This window comes from Micropterus salmoides, unplaced genomic scaffold, assembly GCF_014851395.1.
Source record: "Micropterus salmoides isolate LMB-PRFRI ecotype aquatic unplaced genomic scaffold, ASM1485139v1 Ms_hic_scaffold_4, whole genome shotgun sequence".
Lineage (NCBI taxonomy): Eukaryota > Metazoa > Chordata > Actinopteri > Centrarchiformes > Centrarchidae > Micropterus > Micropterus salmoides.
Window position 1 is genome coordinate 32,511,226 of NW_024043372.1, and position 25,827 is coordinate 32,537,052.

Sequence of the window (25,827 nt, forward strand, 5' to 3'; positions counted from 1 at the left end):
CCCAAAAGGCAAACAGCATTACCAATCTTGAAACCTATTTTTGTTATACCATGCTGGAGTAGAGTTCACAGAATGAATGTCTAGCTAACAAATCTGCTACACTTGAATCCTTGCCATAATTATCTGGGCTGCTCAAATAGCAAATCAAGAATCCCCAACAATGCCAAGTAAATGTGGTCTTCAATACTCTGAATTGAATATTAGACAAACATGTACTGAGTAAACAAAGTGACATTTGGTGACTTGTAAAACTTAATGCAGGCCTTCAAGATTGGGGCCGAAGAACCACTACACCTTGCTGATTTTAATACTTTTAGGGCCTGATTTAATAAAGGTTTGCGTGAGTTAAAACGTGTGCAAACTTTAAATCACCAGCAAATTAACACGTAAGCTGATACACTAACGGTGTGCACGCAGAGTGACGTCTTTTCAAAAGTGCAAGATAGCACCTGTTGTTCATTTAGTACTTTTGCCTTAATGAATATACAATTTGGGGCGTAACATGCAAATACATTTATTTACTACACGCAATGTGATCTACCAAACCTAAACGCAATTTTACCTGAGTGCAACAGCCTCCGTATTTAATACATTTGAAAGGAAGGTGCAAACCGTTGCGCAGAGATGGCTGCTGTTATTGTTACCAGAAGGAGACACAGCCGTAATGAAAGAAAATGTAGAGACATTAACATTAGATAATATTATTCTATATCCAATATATAGAAATACAATTATTTTATTTTATTTATTCGATGAACTATATGAATAGAATTTGTTTGGGATTTTCCTTTAGCTTTGGCAGTACTGTTGTATTAACATTCAAGCCAATAAAGCAAAATTTGTTTCGACCTGACTTTTCTCCGTAAGAGGGAATAATTTAGAAAGTTGCATGGCGCATGAGAGCCCCCAGCTGCAGTAGTGCACGGATCACGCGTAAAATTCATCCAGCCAGAGGGAACATCACCAACTGTTCACAGCATGCCGGTCGTAATATCGCGACACAACTCATTGTAGGTATCGAAGAGAGAATGGGGCGTTGGGGGTACATGGATAGAGACAGGAGATCGGGCACGTTGTGGACGGTCTGTGATTTTTCCCTCTGGCTGGATGAAGCACGATCTGCTGGCATTTCCTCGCGTCTGGGTCATTCATGTATCTGTTTTTGCTGGGGTTTTCCAAAGTTTTTCCAGGTGTTCAGTCCCAAGTACTTAGTGCAATCTCAAGCAGGATGGGCAGGTATGATTTCCACATAATCGTGACGCACTGAACAAAACAAACCAAGGTTTTTACACGCAAAACCCTCATTTAAATACTCCCACCTCCATTGTGTTTGCTCCTGTTGTCATCTACGCAATAATTCTTAGTAAATCACCCACAATAGGTACTAAAATTGCACCTGCAATATTTTAGAATGCACACGCAATTTAGTACTCTTTATTCGGGATGTTTGAAAATCGGGCCCATAGTCTCATATTTGTGCATTAAAAAACTATGTAGCCTAAAGGCCTTTGTCTATTTTATGTCCAGTGACCAGTAAAAGTGCAGTTCTGGCTATCTCTCCATTCATTCAGATAGGAGCCTGGTCTTGTTAGTCTGAAATAACTGACCGGAGGCGTTGCCAAGATGGCTGCTGAGTGGCATGACTTGCCTACAAGGACTTTAACTATAGCTTATGGGTGCTCTGTGCAGTGGTTCACTAGTGCAACACAATTTCCCTCAAGTTTGCCACAGAAAATAGTTCTTGCCACAATGGGGTGGTAGTCACCATTGTGGACTATAATTTTCAAATGTTAGGAATTTACAGTTTCCTGTTTTCGGTTTCATTAATGGGCATTCTTGGATTTACTGTTCATAATTTGTGTCTTTTATGCCCTATCAATTTCACAGTCAGCACTCTGACTTTCAATTAGTGTGAGCTCGACGCTAAAACCGAGCCTGCTTTATTTATCCCTCCTTTTATATGATAATATTTCATGAAATGTCGATTTTATGCGTGGCAATTAAAGTTTCTGACCACTGAAGCAGCACGGGAAAACTGAACGCTAATAAGATTGGCAGTGAAAAGGCTTCTGTGCTGTAGAGAAGAAGCTGAGCCAGTGGGTCTCCTCTTGAAAACAAGGGAACCTGTTTTTTGGATCAAAGAAGACGCTGTGCTTCTTCACACTGTGGTTTTGTTATTGTAAAACTTAGTTGTTTTATAATTGCTAGTCATGAGATACAATATAGCTATTAAAACTGAATATTTTCAAACATTACAACCACATCTTTAAACATAAAAAAGTAAAATTTCAGCCACACTGTGACTTTTACATGATTATATTTATATCTTCTAAATTAGTCTAATAAAGTGTGTTTGTAGAAAGTTAGACAATCACAGACAAAGTGTTAAAGTCTAAAATGTTCAAATTCTACACACTAAAGTAGAATTGCACTGTGACAGAGCTCAAACCAAGACATGTTTATAATATTATACCAATTTCCAACTCGACGTGTGTTCAACCTGCGTTGGACCCACTCCTATGAGACAGCAGCCTCCCTGCATACTTTTGCATGAATATAAATACGACCTTAGCTCCAAAATGTGAACACATCAGTACATTCACTTTACACTTACATATACACAAAAACAGCTTAAACAGAAAAAAGAGTACCTTCCTAGTGGTTGTGGTCATTTCTATGGAGCAAATATTCTACCTTGTATTCAAGTTGAAACATCTACATTAGGGTTTTGACATGTGAGAATTAACAGGTTGGTTACAGAATAGACATAGTTAATGATATGACGAGTATACACCAACATTATGCATCAGACTAAAAATTACATAAAGGTGCAGGAGTTCTGAATAGTGTATCCATTGCAATTACAAAAGGGAACAGTTATTCATAGTACAGTGCAGTATATGGATTCAGCATGCATTTGTGTCTATGAACTTGCACGTACTATTCTCCCTCAGGATGGATTGTCTGTATCTATTTTATCAAAACAAGCTGTAATTTGTTCTCACACAAAGAGAACAAATGCCATAAGAAAGCACTTATGAGCCATCTTACCTGAAGAGTAATATACAGTATAGGTTGTCCAGGTCACACAGAAGCACCCTCAGGAAGCCATATTGGAGGTCAACATTTGCCATGTAGACGTGGGTGGACTGCAAACAGTTTGACGTCTCAGCAGGATTCAGGTGTCAGTGATTTTTTTATGTCCTGCTTCTGCTGACTAATTGATTACTTAACTTCTTAGATATTTTATCAGTTTTTTTTGCTTGTTAACTATTTGCTCAATTTACTGGAACTATTGACAAAAGTGTTATTCTCTTGTTATAAGCATAATTACATGGTTTATTACTTTAGTGGTAAAACCAGTGTTGGGCTGCGATGGCATATTAGGGATAGAGTAGATTAAAAAGATTAAAGTGGTAAATTTACTAGATAAAATGTATAAATGTATGAAAAAAAACTCACATATTCTCTGATATTATAAAGTCATAGCGAGAAATAAGTTTGTTGGTTAGTGGATGAATTGAGGAAAGCTGCTGGGCTCAAGCAAACTTTTTGGGCTCAACTCACAACCCTCCAGGTCCAACTAGCACATAGCGAATTGTAGGCTATGCCCCGTTGGCCATGCTGGAAGGGGACAGAAATTTCTCTTTTTTTATTTGTTGAATCTAGCCCTTCCTTTATCACTATCATACTCTGCAGGCTCTACAGATAGGCCTACCAGATGCACTGCATCCTGGCAAGTGTTTTAATGCATGATTACTGTAAGCCACACAGTTACGCAAGTGGGTGTTTGTGCTGTGAAATGGTGAAATGAGTCTGTCTAAATTAGGGTGTGTGTGTGGATGTGTGTGTGTGTGGGTGTGGCACTGTCCATAGTACTGAAAAGCAGAGGAGCTTAATAGATAAACAGAAAACGTCACTTAGTCGGGTTTCTTAGCGTGTTTGCTTTTCGTGGTTGCAAATATAACAATTAGCCCTGATTTAATTTCCCCCCACTGTAGCAGCAATCCACAGCCAGAAGGGACACAATTGCAAAGAGAAGGGGGAGAGAGAGAGAGAAACTGCTCCGTCTATGCACCTCCCCCTGCTGATTTTAATGATTACTGTGAATGCTCTGATTAAAAAATGTAAATATAAATGCTTTGCTTGTGATTTCAGTTTTGATTAGTTTAGTTTTAACTGCTAGCACCTCTGCGTTGTCCAATGTGTGCCAGGCACTGTTGATTTTAAATTTTTCATGCGTTCAGGGACTTTTTCTCTGTGACCCGCCTCTTCTTGGCCCCCCTTATCATACCACAACAATCCACTTTACCTTGGACCTAGCTGGTAAACATCAGCTTAATCTCAGAGAATATCTGAGTATTTTTCTCATTAATTTGTATGGTTTTTTTCTCATAAATTTACAACTTTAATCTTGAAAATATTTAGTTTTGTTTCAATGACAACTTTCAGGTAACTTGTCCAACATAATAAAACAGGCAAATTGCTGCATATTTTAACAGTTTAAGAAGATTGTTATTCTGATCCAACATGAATATTTATTGGGCTTTTCACTTTCCTGCTTTGTTCTTTAATTTAGTGATTTCTGTAAGTGCATCAACCTTGTAAATGAGCAAGTCATGAACGAAATTATTTAAATCATATGCCAAAAATCTCCATACAAAAAAATGTAAATGCAGGAAATCAAACCTCTCCCCCTGGCAAGCCAAGTCAAGCCCACAATTAACATTCAAGCACTAGTAGCAACGTCAGCTGAACTACTAGCTTTAATAATTGATGTTACAAAGCCCCAGCTCATATCATATTCACAATGTCTTCATGATGACTTGCAGGTTAAATCAGAACAAGACAAAATAATGCACACCAAACACGAGGCAGCCATCTGTAGCGCAACAAAATGTAGCGAATATACTTTTTTGCCCTATTTAAATTGGCAGCTAACTGTTCTTGCTGAGGTTCTTTGGTTAGCATTCTTTTCCATAGGTACAGTGCATTTACAACTCTTTCCTGTGTGAAACAAGCATGTAATGATGTTACTGGCAGGATTAAAGAAGACACTAAAGACAGGTAGAGTGGTACAGTATGTAGTGGACAATTGTGTTTCAGATGTTGACGTTACTTCTAGTCAGATTTTTGCACTGTAGGTACAGATTCATTTTGGCCAAAGTATACAAATAATTTATTTATTTAGAGGGGGCTGTAATTGTCCTTGTGAATCATATAAGGTGCAAGGTTAAGCCGGTGGTGTTGCTGCAAGTGATTCACCAAAGAGGGGCTCCAAGTGTGACTGTGAGGGAGTGATGGCACAGGAAGACAGAAGGAAGTGGGAAGGAAGTGAAGTGGCGATGAGTGCGGGTTTTCTCAAGCTCATTCTCTGCTGCTGAAGAAGCCACTGCAGTGTTCTCTCAACCAGTGAGGAATGCAGCACTATGAGTCAGATACATGGCCTTGTTTTGAATAAATGACAGCACGTAGATTGTCATCGTTTTCTAAAGGCATGAATGATTAGGGTCCTACAAAAAAAAAGTCCTACTAAAAATATAAGGTAGATTGCAAAGCCATCCAATCATCCCAATTCCTGGGAGATTTGCTGTGTGAGAGGCTGGGATTAGAGGAGGGTTGAGGAGAGACGGCTGGTAATTATTACAGCACTGCCAGAGTTGTCATGCCTCTGCTCCTAGCACACTGTTAAGCAAGCACCCTCGGACACAGCGATTCCTCGATACAAGAAAGACACGAACCGCAGGCCCAGTGAGACAAACAGGAGAAGGAGACTGCCAATGATGAATAATTAATTCAATTGTGTATGCACAAACTTATAAAAAACCTTTGCCACCATCTTCATTCTGATCCCGCTCCACGCATGCTGCTGATTGATGCAACTTTCCATCTCTTCATTTATTTCCTTTCTGCTGTTATTACCCTGCTCTTCTTCCCTTCATTAGACCTCTCAGCTCCACACTCCTCTGCTGGCCCTGCAAAGGTTGAAACAGCAAGCCTAATGTGCTGCATTGCAACTTTAATTAGTGCATTAAAACCCCCCTGAGAGTGCATTCAAACTTTTATGTCAACATTTCTAAGAAGCCATTTCTCCTTAAAGTCAAATGTAAAAAGACATAATTCTTGTGAGTTGCAGTAATGAGGCCGTGTGATGATGTTGCAGAATGTTGTTTCTTCTTCCCCAGTGAGTGTTTGAGAAGCGCTTCCATGAGTGCATTGAACCACCACTGAACTAATGCAGTTTTTACTGTATACTGTGAAATAATACACATGTACTTTGATTTGGTCTTCATCTTGAGTGCCCATTTTTTCATTATATAGAAATATTAATGTAACACTGCTGCTATAATTTGCCAGCGTTGTCAGAGGTACTTAAAATTTGGAGCATAGAGTTAATGGGATTTAACTGTTACTGTATAGTAACAATCATTAGCACATTTATATTTGCCTGTTGCTACATCTTTGGAGCATAATAGCTAAACATGCAAAATGCACATCTGATATAATAATAAGTCATTAGTCAGTTATCCAAAGCGACAATGGCCAAATATGTCAGAGGCCGTATGCCTCTGGAACAACTAGGGGGAAGTGTCTTGCTCAGGGACACATTGGTGGATGTGTCACAGTAGGAATCAAACCCATGACTCCCAAAGGCATATGTCTTATCCACTGCACTACCCTAGTATATGTCACATGTAAAATAATGTTGTGTCAAATGAGATTTACACATATAGGTACACATTTTTGTTTCAGTTACTCTTTACGCCATATCTCTGAAACTGCAGCGCGTCTTACTCCACACATAACAAGTATTTGACATGATCATAAATCAATATGTAGGAGACTTTACCAGGCACTGCTGTCGACAGGGTGAATAATGAGGTTTCATTCCTCACAAGTATCTTGTGATCTTGTATGATAAATATGTTATAAACAACTACAACAATGTCATTAACTGTGAAAGTCATTAAATTAAATTATTCTTAAAAAACAGGTGGGATCTGTCTGCTGCCTGAACATAGTGTCAGTTCTCTGATCACAGTTTGGCTACTTCACTGCCTGGTTTTCAAAATGAACCTGGTGTGACAGAAACCTTACTGAAACTTAAAGTGTCGCCCATATATTTTTAAGAGCTTTGTCTAAGTTAAAGGCTTTCAAGCGAAGACAGAGCTGATGTGCAGAAATCCAACAAGAACTTGTTTTCTTTTTTTCTGTCATCATCAGTCCTTATGTTTACGTCTTTCTTACACTGTTCTCTGTTAGTTCTCTGCCATGCACATCTGTGAAAAGTTTTGAATGAAATGTAATGCAGCTTAGATTACGTGTAAAACCCAAAGAGGACATTTCTGTCGATGCATTTTATGTGTTTTCCCTAAAATGTTGATATGACTTGAATGACTTTTTCAATATTTACCCAAAACCCAATACCAATACCCCCCAATCTTAACCAAGTAGACTAAACCTAACAGCACGTGGGAGGCTGGCGTTAATGGTTAGTCTCCATATCATATCTCCATGTCCTTTGCTTTATATGCCCAATCATCAACTCAGAGGTCCTCTCTTAAACCTTTGTGCAGAGTAAGAATGCTACACTTTCTGGATTGGATAACAAGTTGCCACTTAAAATAACCCAGGCAACAATTATGTTTCCTCCAAAACGTATTTTTAATCTGTTTTCAGTTGAGTGTAAGGAACATGTACAATCAATATAGCATGTTTTATTTGATCATATTTTTTATTTTGGTCAGGCGACTGTTGTCGGTGTAAAATATAGTTTGAACAAAACTGTTGAGTCTCAGCGCTGCTTAGGTTCACATCAGTAAATCTGTAATGGCCTACAGTCAGCACAAGTGTGATGCATGGGGTCTGATCTTTACTGTGCATCCTCATTAAGTCGCTGCTGAGCCCGAGGGGGGAGTATGGAGGAAGAGGTGAAAGAAGGACACAGACATAAATTTAACAGCATATGAAAGATTTCCAAAAACAAGGAAGCACTTCTCCGTCTCTGGGGAATTTCATGGTTGGATTAGTGCAAACGGCTGCTCACTCGCGTATGTAAAGGCTTACCGTACCAAAGAGATACCAGCCATTTCCCAGAGGCATAGCCCAACATTATACCAAAGAAGCAGGTACAAATCCCCCTTACTTCTGCGTTAAAAAGTTTTGACACCGTGCACATACAACACTACATTTAGCCTAATCCTAAACTTTGCCCAGACACAAACGCTACAAGATTTTATTATTGATTTCAACAAGCACAAGAAAAAACTAATTTGCTCATCAGTTTGCCTGGCTGGAGAAGGTGCTGCACTCCCATAATAAACCCAAAATCTGTATTACTATTCATCTTCCATCCTGTAAATCTTCACTGAATCTGCAGAAAATATGTGGTGATTTAGCAGGGTGATCCAAGCTGACCAAGGCAGCAGACACAGGTCACACACTGCGCTATAAAGCATTGCGAGTCATTGATTGGTTCTCCCGCCAGGCAGATAACAGTCAGGATATGGGGAGATGGTGCTTGAATGTTGCTGATAGTGGCCTATCCAAATGGGCCCATTATGCAGCCTTTGTTATATGAAACAGCCAGCATCCTGTTCTTTCCACTTGAAATGCTTTATAAATTCTTTATCCATTATAGTCGCACTTTTTATGGGAGAGGCTGAAAGAGATACTTTGAGGAAGTAGTTTTTGCTGAATTAATCTGCCTTTGGATCTTTGGATCTGTATTTCCCCTCTCTACATTGCAACAACTCTCTTATGGACTGTCATAGCTACTTGCAAAATATAAATGTTATCTAGCATAATATAGCTTTTTCCTGACATGCTAGCTAATGCCTCGCTTTTGCCAGACTTACTCAGAATTACCTCCTTTTAAGACACTGGCGCTGCAGAACTTTCCCTTCTTCTTTTAAGCATAACATTTTACTGAGCAAGAGAGATAGGGAGCCAAGAAAGGTCAGCCCCTCACACTGACTACGCATCACAGACTTGGACCTCAGATGAGAAAAGGAAGTACACAGAGAGCACAGTTTTCTCACTGCAATTTGTGACGTCTTCGCGCTGAGACTCGTTCATTTAAATTGGATTACGAGTCAGTTTGCGGCGCTGCAGTGAACAGATTGCCCTTCTTACACATAACACTATACTTCTCATGCTCGGTGCACTCATTTACATGTGGACATCCATCACCCAGATGGAAGTTGTGTGGCTAGGAAATAAATATTTTTTCCCCTTTATTCATTCCTTTATTCATCAGGAGTAATTTTGCTGTGGAATCGTAATTTCGCACTGCCCTACTTTACATTCAAGCAGCTTCACATGCAGAATATTCACACCAGCTCAGAACTAGTCTGTAAGGCTGCAGTGTTGTACTGTAGGCCCCTGAGCAGTGTTACTTGAGTAATAAGTACTGTAGTGCCTTGTTCATGGACACATCAGTGATTGCTGAGAGGGCAACAACTGTTTTCCCTGCAGATTTTCCAAATCTGTCCAGGGATTTGAACCAGAAGAACATAACACACTTGCTTGTTGTAACTGATCCCACTTGCCTTTTTCTTTGTTTTTTACAAGCTATTTCCTTTGAAACAACTTAGTCACATGCAAGGCATTGCAAGTGTATTCTGTAATAAAATCACATATTTCTTTAGTGTTAAATTTCATGATGTCGGTGGTTGGTCAGTATTATGATACTCTTTTATTAACAATTTCAAAAGAATGTGCAATGGTGAGATCTTGCTGGAAATCTTGTGAGCAGGCAGGCAGTGTGAGCTCGGCAGGCAGCAAAAATCCAGTGAAACAGGATTAGGCAGACAAACCTCACACCAAAATTCACATGACTACATAACAACATTTTTTAAAATTGGTCTAGCATTGAGCGAGTGAAACAGGGCTGCAGTACTGCAGGTCAATGACTGCTGCATGATTTTCAGGTGAGCCAGTGAGTCACAGGTGAGTAGGTGATAGGCCAGCCAAGACGAAAGACAGGAGAATATTTTTGTTAAATTCATCTGCTCACAGTCTATTCTGTGTGTTGCAGACTGTATAAGATGGTGGCAGGTGAAAGTGCAACGTGTTTTCTGTCATCTGTCCTCCAACACCGCACGCACAAATGCCATAATGAAAATGAACAGCACACTAACCTAAGAGGGGGAAACTAAAAAATAAAATGAAGACCCTCTGTTAGCTAACTTTCTGCAATAACTATGCTAGCTAACTACACCTGGCTAACTACAACTTTGTGAACTTAGCTAACTAAACTAGAAAGACAAACCGACAATCAGACACAGAAAGACATACCTACTGTAAGTTCTAAGTAAATTACATGATAAATTGGTTAGCTAGCTCACAACGATGTTCATCCCCCCGTTTTAACAACTAAGCAATTTTTGCAACTTTGAGCACAAAATTAAGCTATTAGCCAAAAAATACTTGGCAAACTATGTGGGTAATCAACATTGTAAGGAAATGATTCAGAAAAATACACCAAATACACTGGAGCGGGCCTTTAATTTTCAGAAGAAAATATAGCAATGCAACGTTTGGTTTGTATTACCCAACTTCTTAGCAGAAAAACTGAGCTTACTACTAAAAATGTTAATGAATTTGAATAGCTAAGCTACCCATTAGCTACTGGTAAATGCAGTGAAACTAGTAGCACTGCCTCACATGGTATCTTGAAGCTGCTGTGTGTGTGCTACTAAAGTATGATTTATACTTCTGCGTCGATTCGATGGCGTAGCCTACACGTAGTCCCGTACCTTACGCAGTAGCTTACGCCATAGCCTAACGTACACCTCCTCAAAAATGTAACTACAGGTCGGGGCGACACCAACCGTAAGAACTGTGATTTGTCGGCTGGGTAGCCCCGCAATGCTTTCGAGCCGTCAGGAAGTGCTCCGTGCTAAATTTTACTAGTGGCCAAACCAGCCGCTGTAACACAGTGGATCAATATATTTGAGCGTCACAGCCCAAGTGAAATTATTCTTTTCACTCAGAATGTAATCCATTCAGTCGATAAAATTTGAAAAGTCTATAACAGCGGCACGTATATACACTGAACAAAATTATAAACACAACACTTTTGTTTTTGCCCCCAATATTTGAGAGAGAGAAATGGGCCTTTTGTGTACATAGAGAAAGTCTTAGATCTTTGAGTTCAGCTCATGATGAATGGGGGCAAAAACACAGTACAGTTTGTACAGTGTAATTTTACCACCATTCAAGTTAGCGGATGGCTAAATCGGTAGTTAGCCTTCTCGGCTGTCAATAGTCAACACAGTGGACGCTGTAGCGCTGCCGCCAACTAGCGATTGGCAGTGTAATTGCAGAACAACGGGAGACACCAATGCACCAGTATAAATGCATGGCGTAGCTACCTACGCATGTCATCCCGATGCAGAAGTATAAATCGTGCTTAAGTCTACATATATAGCTGCCTTAACTACACTGTAACTCCTTAAAGCAGAACAGCTTCCATTACATAGTTTGTCCACCACGGAAGTGTTATTGTCTCATACTCTAAAAGCAGCTAATTTGCTACTTGTTAAGGTATTTTTATTCCTGACTGTACAGAGCAGGGAAAGCAAAACAAATCTTTTCTTGTCTCTTGAAACACAAAAATAACTAAGCTGACTGTACTCAGTAATAAAATACCTGCAGTGAAGTTGCAAAGGGTGGTTCAAATTTCCCTCCATGCTGTTTCAGAGAGGCACATAGAGGCTACACTGCAATTAGATGTTCAAGTATTGATGCAGAGCTAGTAAAGTGCTTTAATTCCTCCCGGAGTCCTGGGGTGCTGTGCCTGTAATTGCTCCCTTTCTTGATTGGAAATGCTTCACTTGTTGCTGCGGTCGCCTCACTGGGCTCTCGGACCAAATTAGATGCTGCTCCTTCTGCTCCTTGACCCTAATGGTTTGCAACTTTAACCACACAGAGAAGCACTGATACATTCAGGTCTGACTTCTGCTTCACTGCAAAAGACATTCCCCTAGTTAGATATTAACATAAATCTGAGCCTATGCAGCAGATCCCTCTGCCTTTTATTAATGAAGGATCATGAAAGGCTCTGTTACAGTAAGAGAAACAATCCACTGCATTCATACGGCCTCTGCTGGCTCTTTACCTCTCACACATTTGAAAGGATTTCTTAGCTTTATTGGAGTAATTCTTTATGACTAAGAGAGGGGCAATTTCACCCTGTGTAATATTATGGCACAGTGTGATGCCAAATTGAAGGAAACTCACCAGCTAGGTGGGAGACCGGGACATTACACCCTGATAGATTGATGAAAGTGTTGTCACTGTCTTACCTTATTCATTTCATTTTCTCCCTCTTCTGTCTCTCATTCTATTTCTTTTTCCACAGGTCCGGTGTGGCCATGCCATTTGGCTGTTTAACAATCGGAGAAAAGAAGGATTATAATAATCCTTCAGACGTGACAGATAAATATGACTTGGGTCAGATTGTTAAATCGTAAGTATCAGTAACAGCTTCTTGCAAGTCAAACATCATCTCTACAGACTTTTGACAGATGCTTTTTCTTTCATAGAGAAACCATTATGATCTGTGATTATATCCCTGTAAATAAACCTCAAATGCCATAAAATGCTTCTTTTCAGGGAGGAGTTCTGTGAGATATTCAGGGCTAAGGACAAAACTACAATGAAAATGTACACATGTAAAAAGTTCCTGAAAAAGGATGGAAGGAAAGTCCGCAAGGCTGCGAAAAATGAGATCCTCATCTTAAAGATGTAAGTTACTCATTATTTTTAATGTTCTCTGCAGTCTAAATGTCTGTGTTAGATATACAGTATTGTTTTTTGTGATGACACCGTCAAGTTCTTTGTTTTTTGTTTTCCCTATTTTATCTTCTTAAATACTAATTTCAAAGACAACAACATTGAAAAGAAAAACAAATCTCTGTGCTTGCTTTAGTAAAAGAAGTTGGCCTCATTTTGCTGACTGATCACAAACAGCCACTGTTTCTAAGGGTTTTGTTTATCTGAGACATCATTTCTCATCTTCTCTGTGATCTAAGCTTCCAGTAAAACCCACATTAGCATAACCTGGGCCTTATCAAATCATTTGCTTCTGACAGCAGGTGAAGTAGTGGAGTATGATGAAGATGAAGGTGTGATTTCTTTATAAGAAGCTTTTCAAACCATGGACTCATATTCTTCTGAAAATTACACTTTAGACACCTCAGTAACAGGGATGTGCACTGCTCCCGTAATCATCAGTCCATTTGAGTAAATAATCAAAAATGATGACATTGTCAAAGGCGGGGAATGATGCTGTCTTGCATAAAAATGCTTGAATACAGGCATTAGAAAAGAAGATAGGTGCTTATTCAAGTATTAATCTTGATACATTATTCCCAGGCTGTCAATAATTTGTACTGACAATGTAATTGGTTCTCAGTCTGTAGTTTTGTTCACTTGGATGTTGTTGAGTATGACACTAGACGGCTGTTTTTGCATTCATCTGCTGAAGGGGGAAAGTTTCTATGAGCTCTGGTTAAACCTGATTTGTGACATTACACCTAGTTTGGAGCCAATTCCAATTATGGTACAATATGCAGCTTACCTGTGTGTGATGTGGAAACACCATTTCAGACACTTAAAATATGTCTGAATCAGATATTTAATGGTGTGCAAGCAATGTTTTATTGGTTGGTCATACTTAAATGAATGGGACCAAGAATAAGCTCTGATTGGTTGTAGAGAAACAATACTTTGTTGTCCACATGTAGCAGTGCAATTCTCAGATACAGCTTTAGTATTTTATTTGTATTTATATAGTTGATGCTGGAGAACCCGGTATCATGGGGGAAGGAGACAGTCAGGACGTATGTCGGCAGCCCCCCCAAAAGCCACAATCAGCACTCATCAGTCTTGAGCCACAACAAGCTGGGCCGACATGTCTCCACTTTTTGATGAGCTCCTTGAAGTGGAAACAAGGAAACAAGAAGGGGAAACAAAAAGGGGGAGCTTCTGACCTCTGCCTGCCTGGGACACACATCTCAAGCACCCCAAGAGCGGGCTTTGGTGCAGCAGCAGCACCCGGGAAGGATAGACAGGGGGCTGCCAAGCCTCAGCAACAGGTGGCTGGTCAACAGACTGACCAGCAGCCACAGTCAGAAAAACCAAGACCAAACACTTGTTTGCGGCTGTGGCGGCTAGGAACCGCCCCTCCCACCACGGGGATGGGAAGAACAAGCGTAAGACCTAACACACCCAGCTTCTCCCTCTCCCCCTCCCAGGAAGAAAGGAGGGAGATGGAAATTTTGCAGAGCCCCACAGTTCATGGTTTGGAGACCCTGGCAGTTTCCAGTTCCCCAGGCATGCTTTTTTAGTTGCTCTCTCCCTACGTTCAGGTGGACGAAATTCTGAGGCAGCAGACATCACATTGTATCAAAGCACTACCACAACACCAAAGCACCTTTTACATGTTCAGAAATAAAGCTTGCATCCTCGCAGCTTGGCTCAGAGCCAAGGGCAAGATGCTACAAAAAACAAAATAATAAATATATCAGTCATGCTCTTTTAATCCCTACATGGGGGCTCACACTCCTCCTCGGCCTCATGGCTTCAGGGATTTCTGTTACAACTGGGGCTGCTAATGATGAGGGATTTTCTGCTTTGGGTTGCAGCATTACGTATGCACGCCGTCACCTCAGTCGCAAGGTGAAAATACCTCCAGCATGTGTGGCAGCTCTCTGCCAGTGGGGAGACCTGATGGCTCTCACAAAAGGCGTATCCAACACTTTGTGTTGGATACCCTCTCTCATCACCATCATCATTTTGAGCCTATGGAGGCAGCGTGTGAGTGACTTACAGGCCTTGTCCGTCCGCCTGTCCTGCTTGTTTGCTCCGAGGCTCACAAAGGTCTGCCTGCAGCCCACCCCAGCCTCAATGCCTAAGGTGGAGGAATCAACCTACAGGTGTCCCACAGTGGAACTTGTGTCGCTCCATCCTGTTCCATTCTCCTCAGTGAACGAGGAAAGGCTGTGCCCACTACGAGCTCTGCAGGTGTATGTGAGAAGGACAGCAGGAATTAGGAATGAGGATCAGCTCTTTGTGTCTTGGGCTACTCCCCATAAAGGCAAACCATTGTCCCACCTGTCCCATTGGATTGTAGAGACTATATCTCTGGCCTACAGGTGTAAGGGTTTGAGGGCTCATTCCATGAGTGGTGTGGCCACCTCGTGGGCCCTGTTCAGGGGAGTTTCAGTGTGGGACATTTGTGCTGTGGCAACCTGGCTACGCCTCACAGTTTTACAGGCTGGATTTCTCAGAGCCATCTCTGGCACGAGGAGTGCTGGAGGTATATGCACCAGGAATTGTGTGATGGTGACTGCACTGCTTGGCATTGTTTGTGGCTTCAGGAACATGCCATCCAGGAGTGGGCTGTATGTCCCACTGTAAAATACTGAACTTAACATAATTCCTGGTTCCTTGTTAACAGAGTGAGGTGTTCCACCATGACTTCCCTCATCGCTGACACTGACAGACATGGTGTCATTGGAGCTGCAATAGTTGGTCACACAGAGGCGATTCCCACAGTGAAACACCTCACAGTGTTATCAAATAAGCGGGGATTACATTAAGTAACCCAAAGTTTTGCCATTTCTTTTTGTTTTCTTCATGGTTGCTCCCTCTCTTACCCTCCGTGACTATGGTAGTGTGTTATTCATGAGTATTAAAGCAGATCTTTACATTATTACTGTGTATAATGCATGATGCAGACGTCTTCTGCTATATGACTCCTGATATCATTCTCTCTTTCTCTTTCTCTCTCTGTTGTGACACATCTCCTCAGGGTGAAGCATCCCAATATTCTCCAACTAGTGGATGTCTTCGAGACCAAGAAAGAGTACTTCCTCTTCCTTGAACTGTGAGTTCAGATGTCTGATGAGCCGGGGGGAAAGGCTCTCTGCTTGTCTTCTCGCTTGGGCCTGCTTTATGTGTTGAATATACACTCATGGGGAATGAGCTGTTGTAGCCTGAGGCCGGGTAGATATGAGAACAGCTCTGAACTCTACTCATTTGGTATTCAGATATGGCTTGCCAGCTCCCCCATTCTCATCAGCATGTGTTCTTGGAGAATTTGAAACATTTCCATGGATATGATAAATGTGCGATGCTCATCTTGTCCTTTGGGGACACTTGATTAGCAGTTTTAGGAATTCTGGTAAGAAAGTAAACATCAAACACAAAATAAACTTCTATAAGGAAAATATTAAAATTAAACCATTTCCCTGCAACAGGTGAGGTGTGTTATGTAATCTTGCCAAAAAAAAAATCTTTGAACAATAGAATTGTGGAATTAACGTATCCCTATAAATATAGTATGGGAATTTACAAGTAGAGACAATTAGTTTACCAGATTTAATTTTTTGCCTGTGCCTGAATTGTTGTTAATGGAGAGCAGATGGAAACATGGGAAGAGAAGGGGGAATGACTGAAATGTTTCCCAGTAAGATTTAAACCATTAACATTGCAGGAACATGCTGCAAATATTCCAATGCAGAGTTAGAATAGCAATCATAATTTTCAACAACAGAGACGTAACAGAATATGTTCCTTCCTTTTCCACAGTGCAACAGGCAGAGAGGTATTTGACTGGATCTTGGACCAAGGCTACTACTCAGAGCGAGACACCAGCAACGTGGTGCGCCAGGTGTTGGAGGCTGTCGCCTACCTCCACTCCCTGCATATCGTTCACAGAAACCTCAAGGTAACACGTTACAGTAGTGCAGGATTTAGAAGATATAGTCTAATCCCATGGCAGAAGTAAACAAAACGACATTACTGGGGTGCCATTTCACTTTTATCACAAGCAATTAAATTGCAATCTACATGAAGGGTTTTACTCTTTAACCACTTTTACCAATAAAAATGTCCGGGAGATCCTGTAGAATCGGTTCAATGCTGAAAATACAGAGGTCATAAATGTCATTGAAATAAAAATCATAATCTGAAAAATGTTTCAACAAAATTTAAGCCAATTACACTTTCTTTTCACCTGTAAATAACAAAAAACCCATTACTGTTCTGTTCTCTTATCAGCAGCAGCTCCAACAATAAACCTCAACATTGGGGTTAAAAAAACAGTGAATCCAAAAGATTGTCTAGATTAGCAGAGCAAAGCCAAGGTCATGCCATGATGGCTGCTGTGTGCTGTTGTCGGCTTGCAGATTTTGTGTTTTAGATTTCTTTAAATGATATGCTTCATTTGATTATTAAAGGCACTCTGCTGTATTCATATTTGAAACTAGGATCGTAACAGACAATAATACGTTTCATCTGAGGAAATGTTTCTGCAGGGTTCTCAAAATGTCATGAAAGGGAGGGCTTTGTGTTGAAAGAAGATGAGAGTATGTAGTAGAGCCCTGCGCGGGACTGTTTTCTTGATCCCGCTTCTGCTAAATTTGTGACCAATACCGCCCGCTCCTACAACATGTGTGTTCCACTCCCACACCACCCGCAAACATTGTGACATGCAGAGTGGACAAAAGGACACAAATGTTTGGACTATGCTAAATGTTAAGAATAACTGACATAAATCATTGCAATCATTTTTGTCAGTAACAACTGACATGTTTTCTTGCTTTGGTATTGTATTGTATAAGCCCGCTCTTCTTTTCAACTTCGTTTGTTGACTCCATCATATTAGCACTAGCTAAATCTCGGGACACGCAGTATATTTTTTAACTGCCCACTCCCACCAGAGTTAAAACTGCCCGCTCCTGCACGATTTGTGACGGGTCCCGCGGGATCCCAATCCCAATGCAGGCCTCTAGTATGTAGCCTACCAATAATGTAAGATAATGTATTCATTCATTCATTCATTCATCCGAGTGTGCCACAGGTGGCCAGGCGAGCCTAGAAAATAATATATGAGCGCTTAGCATGCCCCTGACACACTGGACAGGGCACACTTAATGACTATCTGCACTGCATCAGTGTTAGTCGCATCATGAAAATAGTCGTTAATCTTGTTAGTATGCAGATTCAAGACGACAAACAAGTAAAAGGTGGAAAGAGGAAAAGGTTTTTCCATATGATTTATTTGTTATTGCAAAAGCTGGATGAGCTTCTCCACATCGATACCTCTTAAATCTCTTTAATTAAAGTGAATGTCTCTCATTTTATATTATTTGTTTTAATCTGAGCTGAAAAAATACACTGTTAGATGTTTTCAGTCTTCTCATTGTATTTATGTCAGAAAATTATCTCACCACTGAAATCCGGCCTTTTAAACTATCACCAGATGATTAAATATGAAAATGAAAGACAACAAAGATGAATATTACATTAACCATTCTTTGTAACACACTGTATTTTAGTTGGAGAACTTGGTTTATTACAACCGCCTGAAGCACTCTAAAATAGTCATCAGCGACTTCCATCTTGCCAAGCTGGAGAACGGACTAATCAAAGACCCCTGTGGGACACCAGAGTACCTGGGTGAGAATATAAGATATTGTTGTGCAGGCAGATCAGTGGAGAATGTGATGTGTCTACCTACTTTCAAACTCACAGATTTTGATGAAGTTTCTGTGCTCTTGTGCAGCTCCCGAGGTGGTGGGCAGACAGCGATATGGCAGGCCTGTGGACTGCTGGGCAACAGGTGTCATCATGTACATACTGTAAGTTGTGATCTTAAACATGAGGACAGAAGATAACTTTCAAACAAAAGATTGCACATTCTGTGATACATAATCAGCCTTGTTTAGATATGGTATGCAGGTGTTGTTGTTTTTCACTAATGATGCTCTTTTTTCCTCAGGCTGTCAGGCAACCCTCCTTTCTATGATGAAACTGATGACGATGATTATGAAAACCATGACAAAAACCTGTTCCGAAAGATCCTGGCAGGCGATTATGAGTTTGACTCTCCGTACTGGGATGACATCTCTGATTCAGGTACTTTGAGGATAAAGTTAACACTGTGAAGGAACACAATGACAGCTTGCTGGGTAAACATATTCAAAAGAGTTTTTCCCTTCTTACCTCTAGAGGGGCAAAAACACATCATATTTATATTCCCATCCATCAGCAGAACAACCCCTTTTTTGTTGAGTTCTTCTGTGTGATTATTCTATGACAGCAAAGAGTCTCGTTGCTCGTCTGATGGAGGTGGATCAAGACCAGAGACTGACAGCCCAGGAGGCTATAAACCATGAATGGTAGGTGGGAGACCTTTGATATGTTGTGCAGACCATTTAAACCAGAACAGGGTGGTAAGACTTTATTAATGAGATCAGAACAGCTGTAAAAGAGCAGACTTTCTTTCTGACTTGATGTGTCTCTTAAAAAACTAAAATCTTAGTAAGATTAATTATCTTAATTGAAGGCAAAATATACTTATTTTTTGTCTGACAAGATATTTTGTCTTACCAGGCGGCTTTTATGTTAGAGAATTTCACTTGTTTCAAGTTTTTTTGGCCTTGAGTAGCAAGTGAAATATTCTATTTTCCATTTTAATGCTTTTATTTAATAATTTCCCCTTGGTTTTGAGAGCTCAGTTTTTGCAGTGTGGCACAACATTTTGTACAGAGATTCATGATTCCCAGACAGTTTAATCTACTGACTTTGGTGATCCAATGACATTTACTTTGGTGCTACCAGCAGACTTACGTCTTCTATTGAACTGATAAATACTGGATGGACTGCCATTAAATTTGGACATTCATGTGCCCCACAAGTGCCATCATTATGTTGCATTATCACTTTCACCAGTACTGTGGTTTATGACCAAACACCTGAAAAACTAATGACATGCCCATGACATTCATTGTTTTGTGCTAGTTAGCAAATGTTAGCATGCTAACATACTTAAACCTGCAAGAACGAATATTTTTGGCTACTTCGAGGCAGCAGAAACAAGCTGTGAACACAAAATTGGCGTATCATCTTTTAAGTTGATATGGTGAACTTGCAAAATGGTACTTATTTACCCATCCAGCAGTAATGGAGCAACATTCTGGTCACCTGGCAAATCTCCAGTATTCACTCTCTTTTATCTCTGTTTTTGGTCTCTACCAACTCTGAAGGGAAATATCTGGCTCTTTAGCTGCTAAATGCTCCATTACGTTCAGCAGCTATAGTTGCTAACTGTGTCTGTCTGCCATTTGGTGCTGAGCATAGTGCACAGTGAGCCTTTTTGTTGAAAAAGTTGCCTGCTGCAGCTGAAAATGATGCTACAATTTAGTAGACAGCAAATCGATGACCTGAAACTCAGGTATCTAAGTGTTCATGTGTGTTAAAAACAATACTGTGTGCAATAGCATTGGAAGATAGCGGGGCTCTGTTGTGAAGCTGTGTTTTCCCCATTTTATGCAACAGGATCTCTGGTGGTGCAGCTTCAGATAAGAACATCAAGGAAAATGTGTGTGCACAAATAGAGAAGAACTTTGCCAGAGCTAAATGGAAGGTAAGCCCTTTTGTTCTCTCTTCCAGGAAGCTCTTCTTCACAAAGTTCAACACTAGTTGTACGGTCCTTGAACAGGGAAGTATACTGCCCTACAAAGCCAAAGCGTAGTAACTACACATTTGGTCAAAATTGAGTTAAGACTTGAAATTACTTATTGACTTTATGACATCTGTTCTGTCTTGTGGCAAAGTCTCCTACTTAAATTTTGCCCCATTTCAGAGAAATAAGAGTGTCAAAATTGCAGTAAGTACAAAATCCAAGCTAATACCAAGGCAAACCGCAGTAAGTGATGTTACTGCGCTCTGGTTGGCTTTGTTTTCCTGGCTTTGACACCGCAGATACTGTGGTCTGCCTTGGTAGCCTAATCCCGAAAGGAACTGTAATACTGTTTGCCCTGATTGTAACACTCCCTCACAGAACCAACAAGCCAACCAGCTAATATAGAAACACCATAGCACAATCCCGCAGTAAAATTATTGCTGAACTTGCATTAAAACGCAGCAAGTCAAATGACAGCTTTATAATCAGTTAAGATTAGCTAACTAAGTTGGCTAGCCAACCACTTGCAAATCAGACAAACATTTTAGCCTACCTGCTCCCTTGAAGGCATTTACTCCGACAGCGTGATTTATAATCGCGTTGATGTTTTTTATTTCGGGCATCTCTTTCTTCACATTTCAAGCAGCTATTCCAATTGTTGTGACAGACGTTACTCCTTCAAAAGTTAGCTGGCTCCGGTAAAGTTAATTTATGTTGGGCCAGTTAACGTTGGCTAAAGTTGGCTGTGCTTCCTCAGGAAAGTGGACCAGTGCACCCGACAGCACCGGCACGCATGCACGCACACACACACACACACACACATACCCCTTACTTGTAGTTCTTCCATTTCATATTGTTAATTGAAATATTGTAAATTTTTGACTACTTGGTTTGTTATAAATTAATTTAAATTAATTTTGAAAATTCTAATGCAAACTAACACATCAACATTTATTTATTGTGTAAAATGCTAATGATGGATGGGGAAATTAAGTCAATGAAGATGACATTTTCTTCAAAGTAAATTTTTTAAGAGCAAAAAACTGTGGTAAAGTGCAATTGCAATAGAAGACAACTTAATTTTGAGGCTTACTACTGAGCAATTTCAACATTTGCAACTTGCAAACATGAATAAAACTTTTAAAGCTATTAAAAACAATCTTTGCAATACTGTTTTAGTTGGTTAAGGTCATCCAAAGGCAGAGTGCAGGATCTACTTTTTGAGGGTCAAAGGGCACATCAGTGTTCCTGGTTTTTATCTATAAAATATGTCTTCCTAAGAAGGTATTACATGAACGCATTACCACCGATCTAACCACAACATGTTTGATAGGCTAGTCTCAAAACTTTAAAGGCATTTTTCTCAGTTTCAGTGTTTGCATAGTTACTGCACTTAGACTTTGTAGGGCAGTATAGGAGTACAGTATTGAGAGTTAATGTTCTCTGAGCAAGTTTTCAGGGCATAGCACCTATTTGAGTTCAGTTCTCCCTTCTACAGAAAGCTGTGCGAGTCACCACCATCATGAAGAGACTGAGAGCACCTGAGCACAGTGACTCGAGGGCAACCAGCCCAGCAGCCGGTGCCCCAGCAGACCCCACAGCTCCCCAGGCTGCCACCGACCCCTCCGCACCTTCATCTGCCGCGACACCCGAGGGAGCGCCTGCTTCTGTCACAGACGTCCCTGCCGGAGTGGAGATAAGCCAACCGGTGCCAGAGGCCGGAGTCGGGGTGGCAGCCGCCGAGCCCCAGCAGCCGAGCCCGGCACCACAAGAGGCTGAGCCCACATCACGTTGTAATGGAGAAGCTTCGACTGCTGTCCATGCAGCCACCGAGGCCGGAGACGAGCAGGGTTAGACCCCCCCCCCCCCCCCCCCCCAACCCTCCCTGTCTGACCTCTGCAGTCCCCATCAACTCCTGCACACTGTACATTAGCTGCTAGCATGGTGACACTGACTCTGCTTCTCTCTCACTTGCAGCATTAGCATCATCTCATGGAGGCTGTGTTGTCTCTTCCTGAGTGCTGCATTGCATTGGCTTTCTTTTTACATGTGTTGTGTCTTTTTTCACTGACCCTCCAGTGTTTTATGGCAGATTATATAAACCACGTCTGTCTCCACACACTTGAGATTTATGGGCAAAAACAGATTTGCTGTCAGACTGTGGCTTGCAGCTAAAGTCATCTTTCTGATTCTTCTCTTAGTGATAAGGGAATATAGAAAGACATAATTGTGCTGAAAACGGCTTTGATTCTTTTATAATGAGCCAACTTTGGAAACTTCTCTCTGCCAGTCTCGCAATTACTGTATTTGTTCTTAGAATCAGTAGAAAAGATTTGCTTCTGAAATATTGAACTCGTACCGTAATACTCAGTAAGTGCTGGTCCTCACACATGGAGATCACATACCCCTGTCATAGGGGAAATATGGTTATCTTTCTTATCTGTTATTGTCTACACTAGCCAGTTATTGTGCGTTAAACAATGCTGAGATTGTTGACTGGGAGTTATTAATCCCAGTGCTGTATTATGAATTAGGCAGCTTCACACATAAGCACACACACAAACACTAAGTTCCATTGCTAACTTCCTGCTCAGGAAAGAACCTCATAGCTGTAAGTGTAAAGATTCTGTATATAGAGACCTTTGTAGAAGTAGCCAAAACAGCATGCATTCTCACTTTTTGCTGTTCATTTTACATTTACAGCCACTTGGTAGATAAAGATGCGGTACTGCCAACTTCTTCTTATCGGTGGCCACAGAACCCTCGTCTCTTGCCACAAGCCATATCAAGGCCAATGTTCTTTTCAAAAGCATACTGTACATTATGCAGCACCCCTGCTGTCAACGTAAGTTATATGAATAAAAACAGTCTTCATTACATAGCCGTTCTATGCATCCAAATTAATTTGTAGCTTTCCTTTTTTTTTTTTTTTTTTTTAGAAACGTCTTTATACATCATGTGACGGATTGTTTTTCCTTTTGCTAGATCTCAGTCTACTTGTATCTACTTTGGTTCAATCGTATCCTCTGTGTTAGGGTTTTAGACTCAAATGCCACATATGTCTTAATATTTGGTTGTAACTGTAAAACAAAATGTGCATTAACCGACCACCTGCGGCTTTCAAGGGAAGACATGCTCCATTTTGACTTCGTGGTAACTAGGGTCATCTTCAACGACTCAGCTTTGTTGACCTATATTGTACTGAGAAAATGTATGAAGCATATATTTGACATTTATGATCATATTGTTTATTTATGTTTTTTTCTATTGTTGTTGTTTTTCAACTCATTTGTTTATTCCATAGATGTTTAAGCTTATACTTGATAAACAGTAATAACAATTTATCCTTTCCTGTCACTGGTCCCCTCGAGCATTAATAATGAGCTACAGAAGGAGTTCTCTGTAATCACTCTAGAGGACATTGAGCAATATTCGACTGGCTACAGAAACTGTGATTCCTGGTGTCCTTTCGATAAAGTCCATGTACCTGTAAGTAGAAGTCTACAGTCATTACCAGCTGTCAGGCCCATGAGGGCCACTTAACTAACACATTGCTGCTGTCAGATAAGTGTGTGTGGGGGTAGGGGTGGGGGGGGAGGGCAAAAAAGACCATATTTGCTCCTCTGGCCTGTGAATCCCCACAATTTCCTGTGCTAACACACACTGAACCATGGGCTCTCATTCCCTGGTCACAAAGGCAGCAGCCACATTGTCAATACGATTATTATATGAAATAAAGTAAAGTGTTATGGCTTGTGCACGGCCACTTTGTCTGACTCTACCCAATCTGTTGTCAAGAGTATTTCCTGTGAACACCTGTGAGTTTCTATGAGAATGTGCACCTCAGATATAAAGGGGCTCTGGATAAAACTGGTCACATTTATTATCCGTAAAATCTAAAGTTTAGAGTGGCTGTTGCAGAGTATTTTGTTGCCACACATGTATCTTCTTTTAATTTCTGTTGATTGGTACTCACACCAATCATTCCAACAATACCACTATTTTATTTCTTACATTGTTTAAGATAAATATTTAGATTTTAACAAGATGGTTAAACAAAATAATATCAGATATTTTTTATGTAAAAAGATTATTTCATGTAGTCCGTTCCTTTTGTTTAGATGGCAAATAAATACTGTTTGAATACTGTTTAAAGCAATGCTTTTTTCCCCAATACATTTCTCACTGTATTTACTATTTCATGTCTGTTGATTTTGCCATGCACTTACAGGTGTATTTGTAGATGTGATGTTTGCCAGGACCAGTGGTCACCTGTAGGTCCTGTCTTGCATTTGTGAGCTCTGTGCTGTATTCCTTGACTGAGTTGATGACTTTGATGGTAATAAAATTCTAATTAATCTGTTTATTCGTCTGCAATCCCAATCATTTCTAAGGGACTGTTATTTATCGGGGATTTATTTTTTTTATCTTGACCGTACAAATATTTTTCCTTGAGTCTCCCTGAGTGACTGGGGGGAAATGCCTGACCATAATTCCATAAATAACCATATTTTTTATATTCTCACCAGAAGTAGTATTGGAGAAAATCAAAAGCAAAGGGTGACTCTTGAGGCCCTCTGACCCCACTTCCCTCACGGTGAAAAATGCACACTAACAGCCCAACTTACTGTGTCCTCTCCTCTAGTACTGCCGAAGTTAAAGTAAAGGTCTGAAACTAAAAATAAGAAGGTAATTTTGTCCAGCCAATCCAACCAGCAAACAGCACAGAGGGAGTGAGAGTCATCACCAAAACAAACAGCTAATTTCTTAAACAATATGCAAATCCTCTTTACAGATAATCTCATCATCACACAGGATGCACTTCAGTAGAACATGGGTGCATAACAGCCACCCCTCCTACCATTAAAACCAACAAAATGTAACACTTAATCTATACATCACACACGTGCACACACATTACAGTGCGCACACATCCAAGATTAGCAATTTAATGATAGTTCATCTCGGGGTGGAAGGTGTAAATGCGTCAGAATGTGATCTGCCTGACCACGTCTGGGTTGTCTCGCTCGCATCGTGTTAGGATTTTATAAACACAATCTATAGCCTACAACGTGCTGGCACACAACATAACACTAGGTCTATATAGGCTGAAGGAGACAAGCCTCATATAACTGCATGCGTCAACAGAACTGCGTGAAAAATGAAAGCACCACGGGTGGGAAATGAATGAAATACAATAACAAATACGCCGGTAGGACCCACTGCAACACTCCCAGACAAACTGAGACAGTATCTATATATACAAAGAAAGGAATAACTTAATGTATTACAGTTACAGTCAAATTTACAGTTTAATTTACAAAAGGGGACAGATAATTAAGAAA

The 25,827-nt window shown here is 40.5% G+C and overlaps 1 protein-coding gene and 1 long non-coding RNA gene across 2 annotated transcripts in view; one reads left to right on the top strand and one right to left on the bottom strand.

The window, feature by feature from the left end:
- LOC119886585 (caM kinase-like vesicle-associated protein) overlaps positions 1-22,337 on the top strand; it is a 45,901-nt gene extending 23,564 nt beyond the window's left edge. The window contains exons 2-11 of the mRNA XM_038697416.1: positions 12,368-12,475; positions 12,622-12,753; positions 15,824-15,898; positions 16,603-16,741; positions 18,354-18,474; positions 18,581-18,656; positions 18,797-18,933; positions 19,118-19,196; positions 20,356-20,443; positions 21,981-22,337. Coding sequence (XP_038553344.1) covers positions 12,381-12,475; positions 12,622-12,753; positions 15,824-15,898; positions 16,603-16,741; positions 18,354-18,474; positions 18,581-18,656; positions 18,797-18,933; positions 19,118-19,196; positions 20,356-20,443; positions 21,981-22,337 — 1,299 coding nt within the window. The 5' untranslated portion in view covers positions 12,368-12,380. The remainder of the gene's footprint in view (positions 1-12,367; positions 12,476-12,621; positions 12,754-15,823; positions 15,899-16,602; positions 16,742-18,353; positions 18,475-18,580; positions 18,657-18,796; positions 18,934-19,117; positions 19,197-20,355; positions 20,444-21,980) is intronic.
- On the bottom strand, positions 18,404-21,171 carry LOC119886586. The gene is made up of 4 exons (XR_005441517.1): positions 21,036-21,171; positions 18,864-18,956; positions 18,548-18,668; positions 18,404-18,470 (listed from the first exon to the last, which is right to left on the bottom strand). It is a non-coding gene; the product is annotated as an uncharacterized LOC119886586 (long non-coding RNA).
- Positions 22,338-25,827: the final 3,490 nt, after the last annotated feature.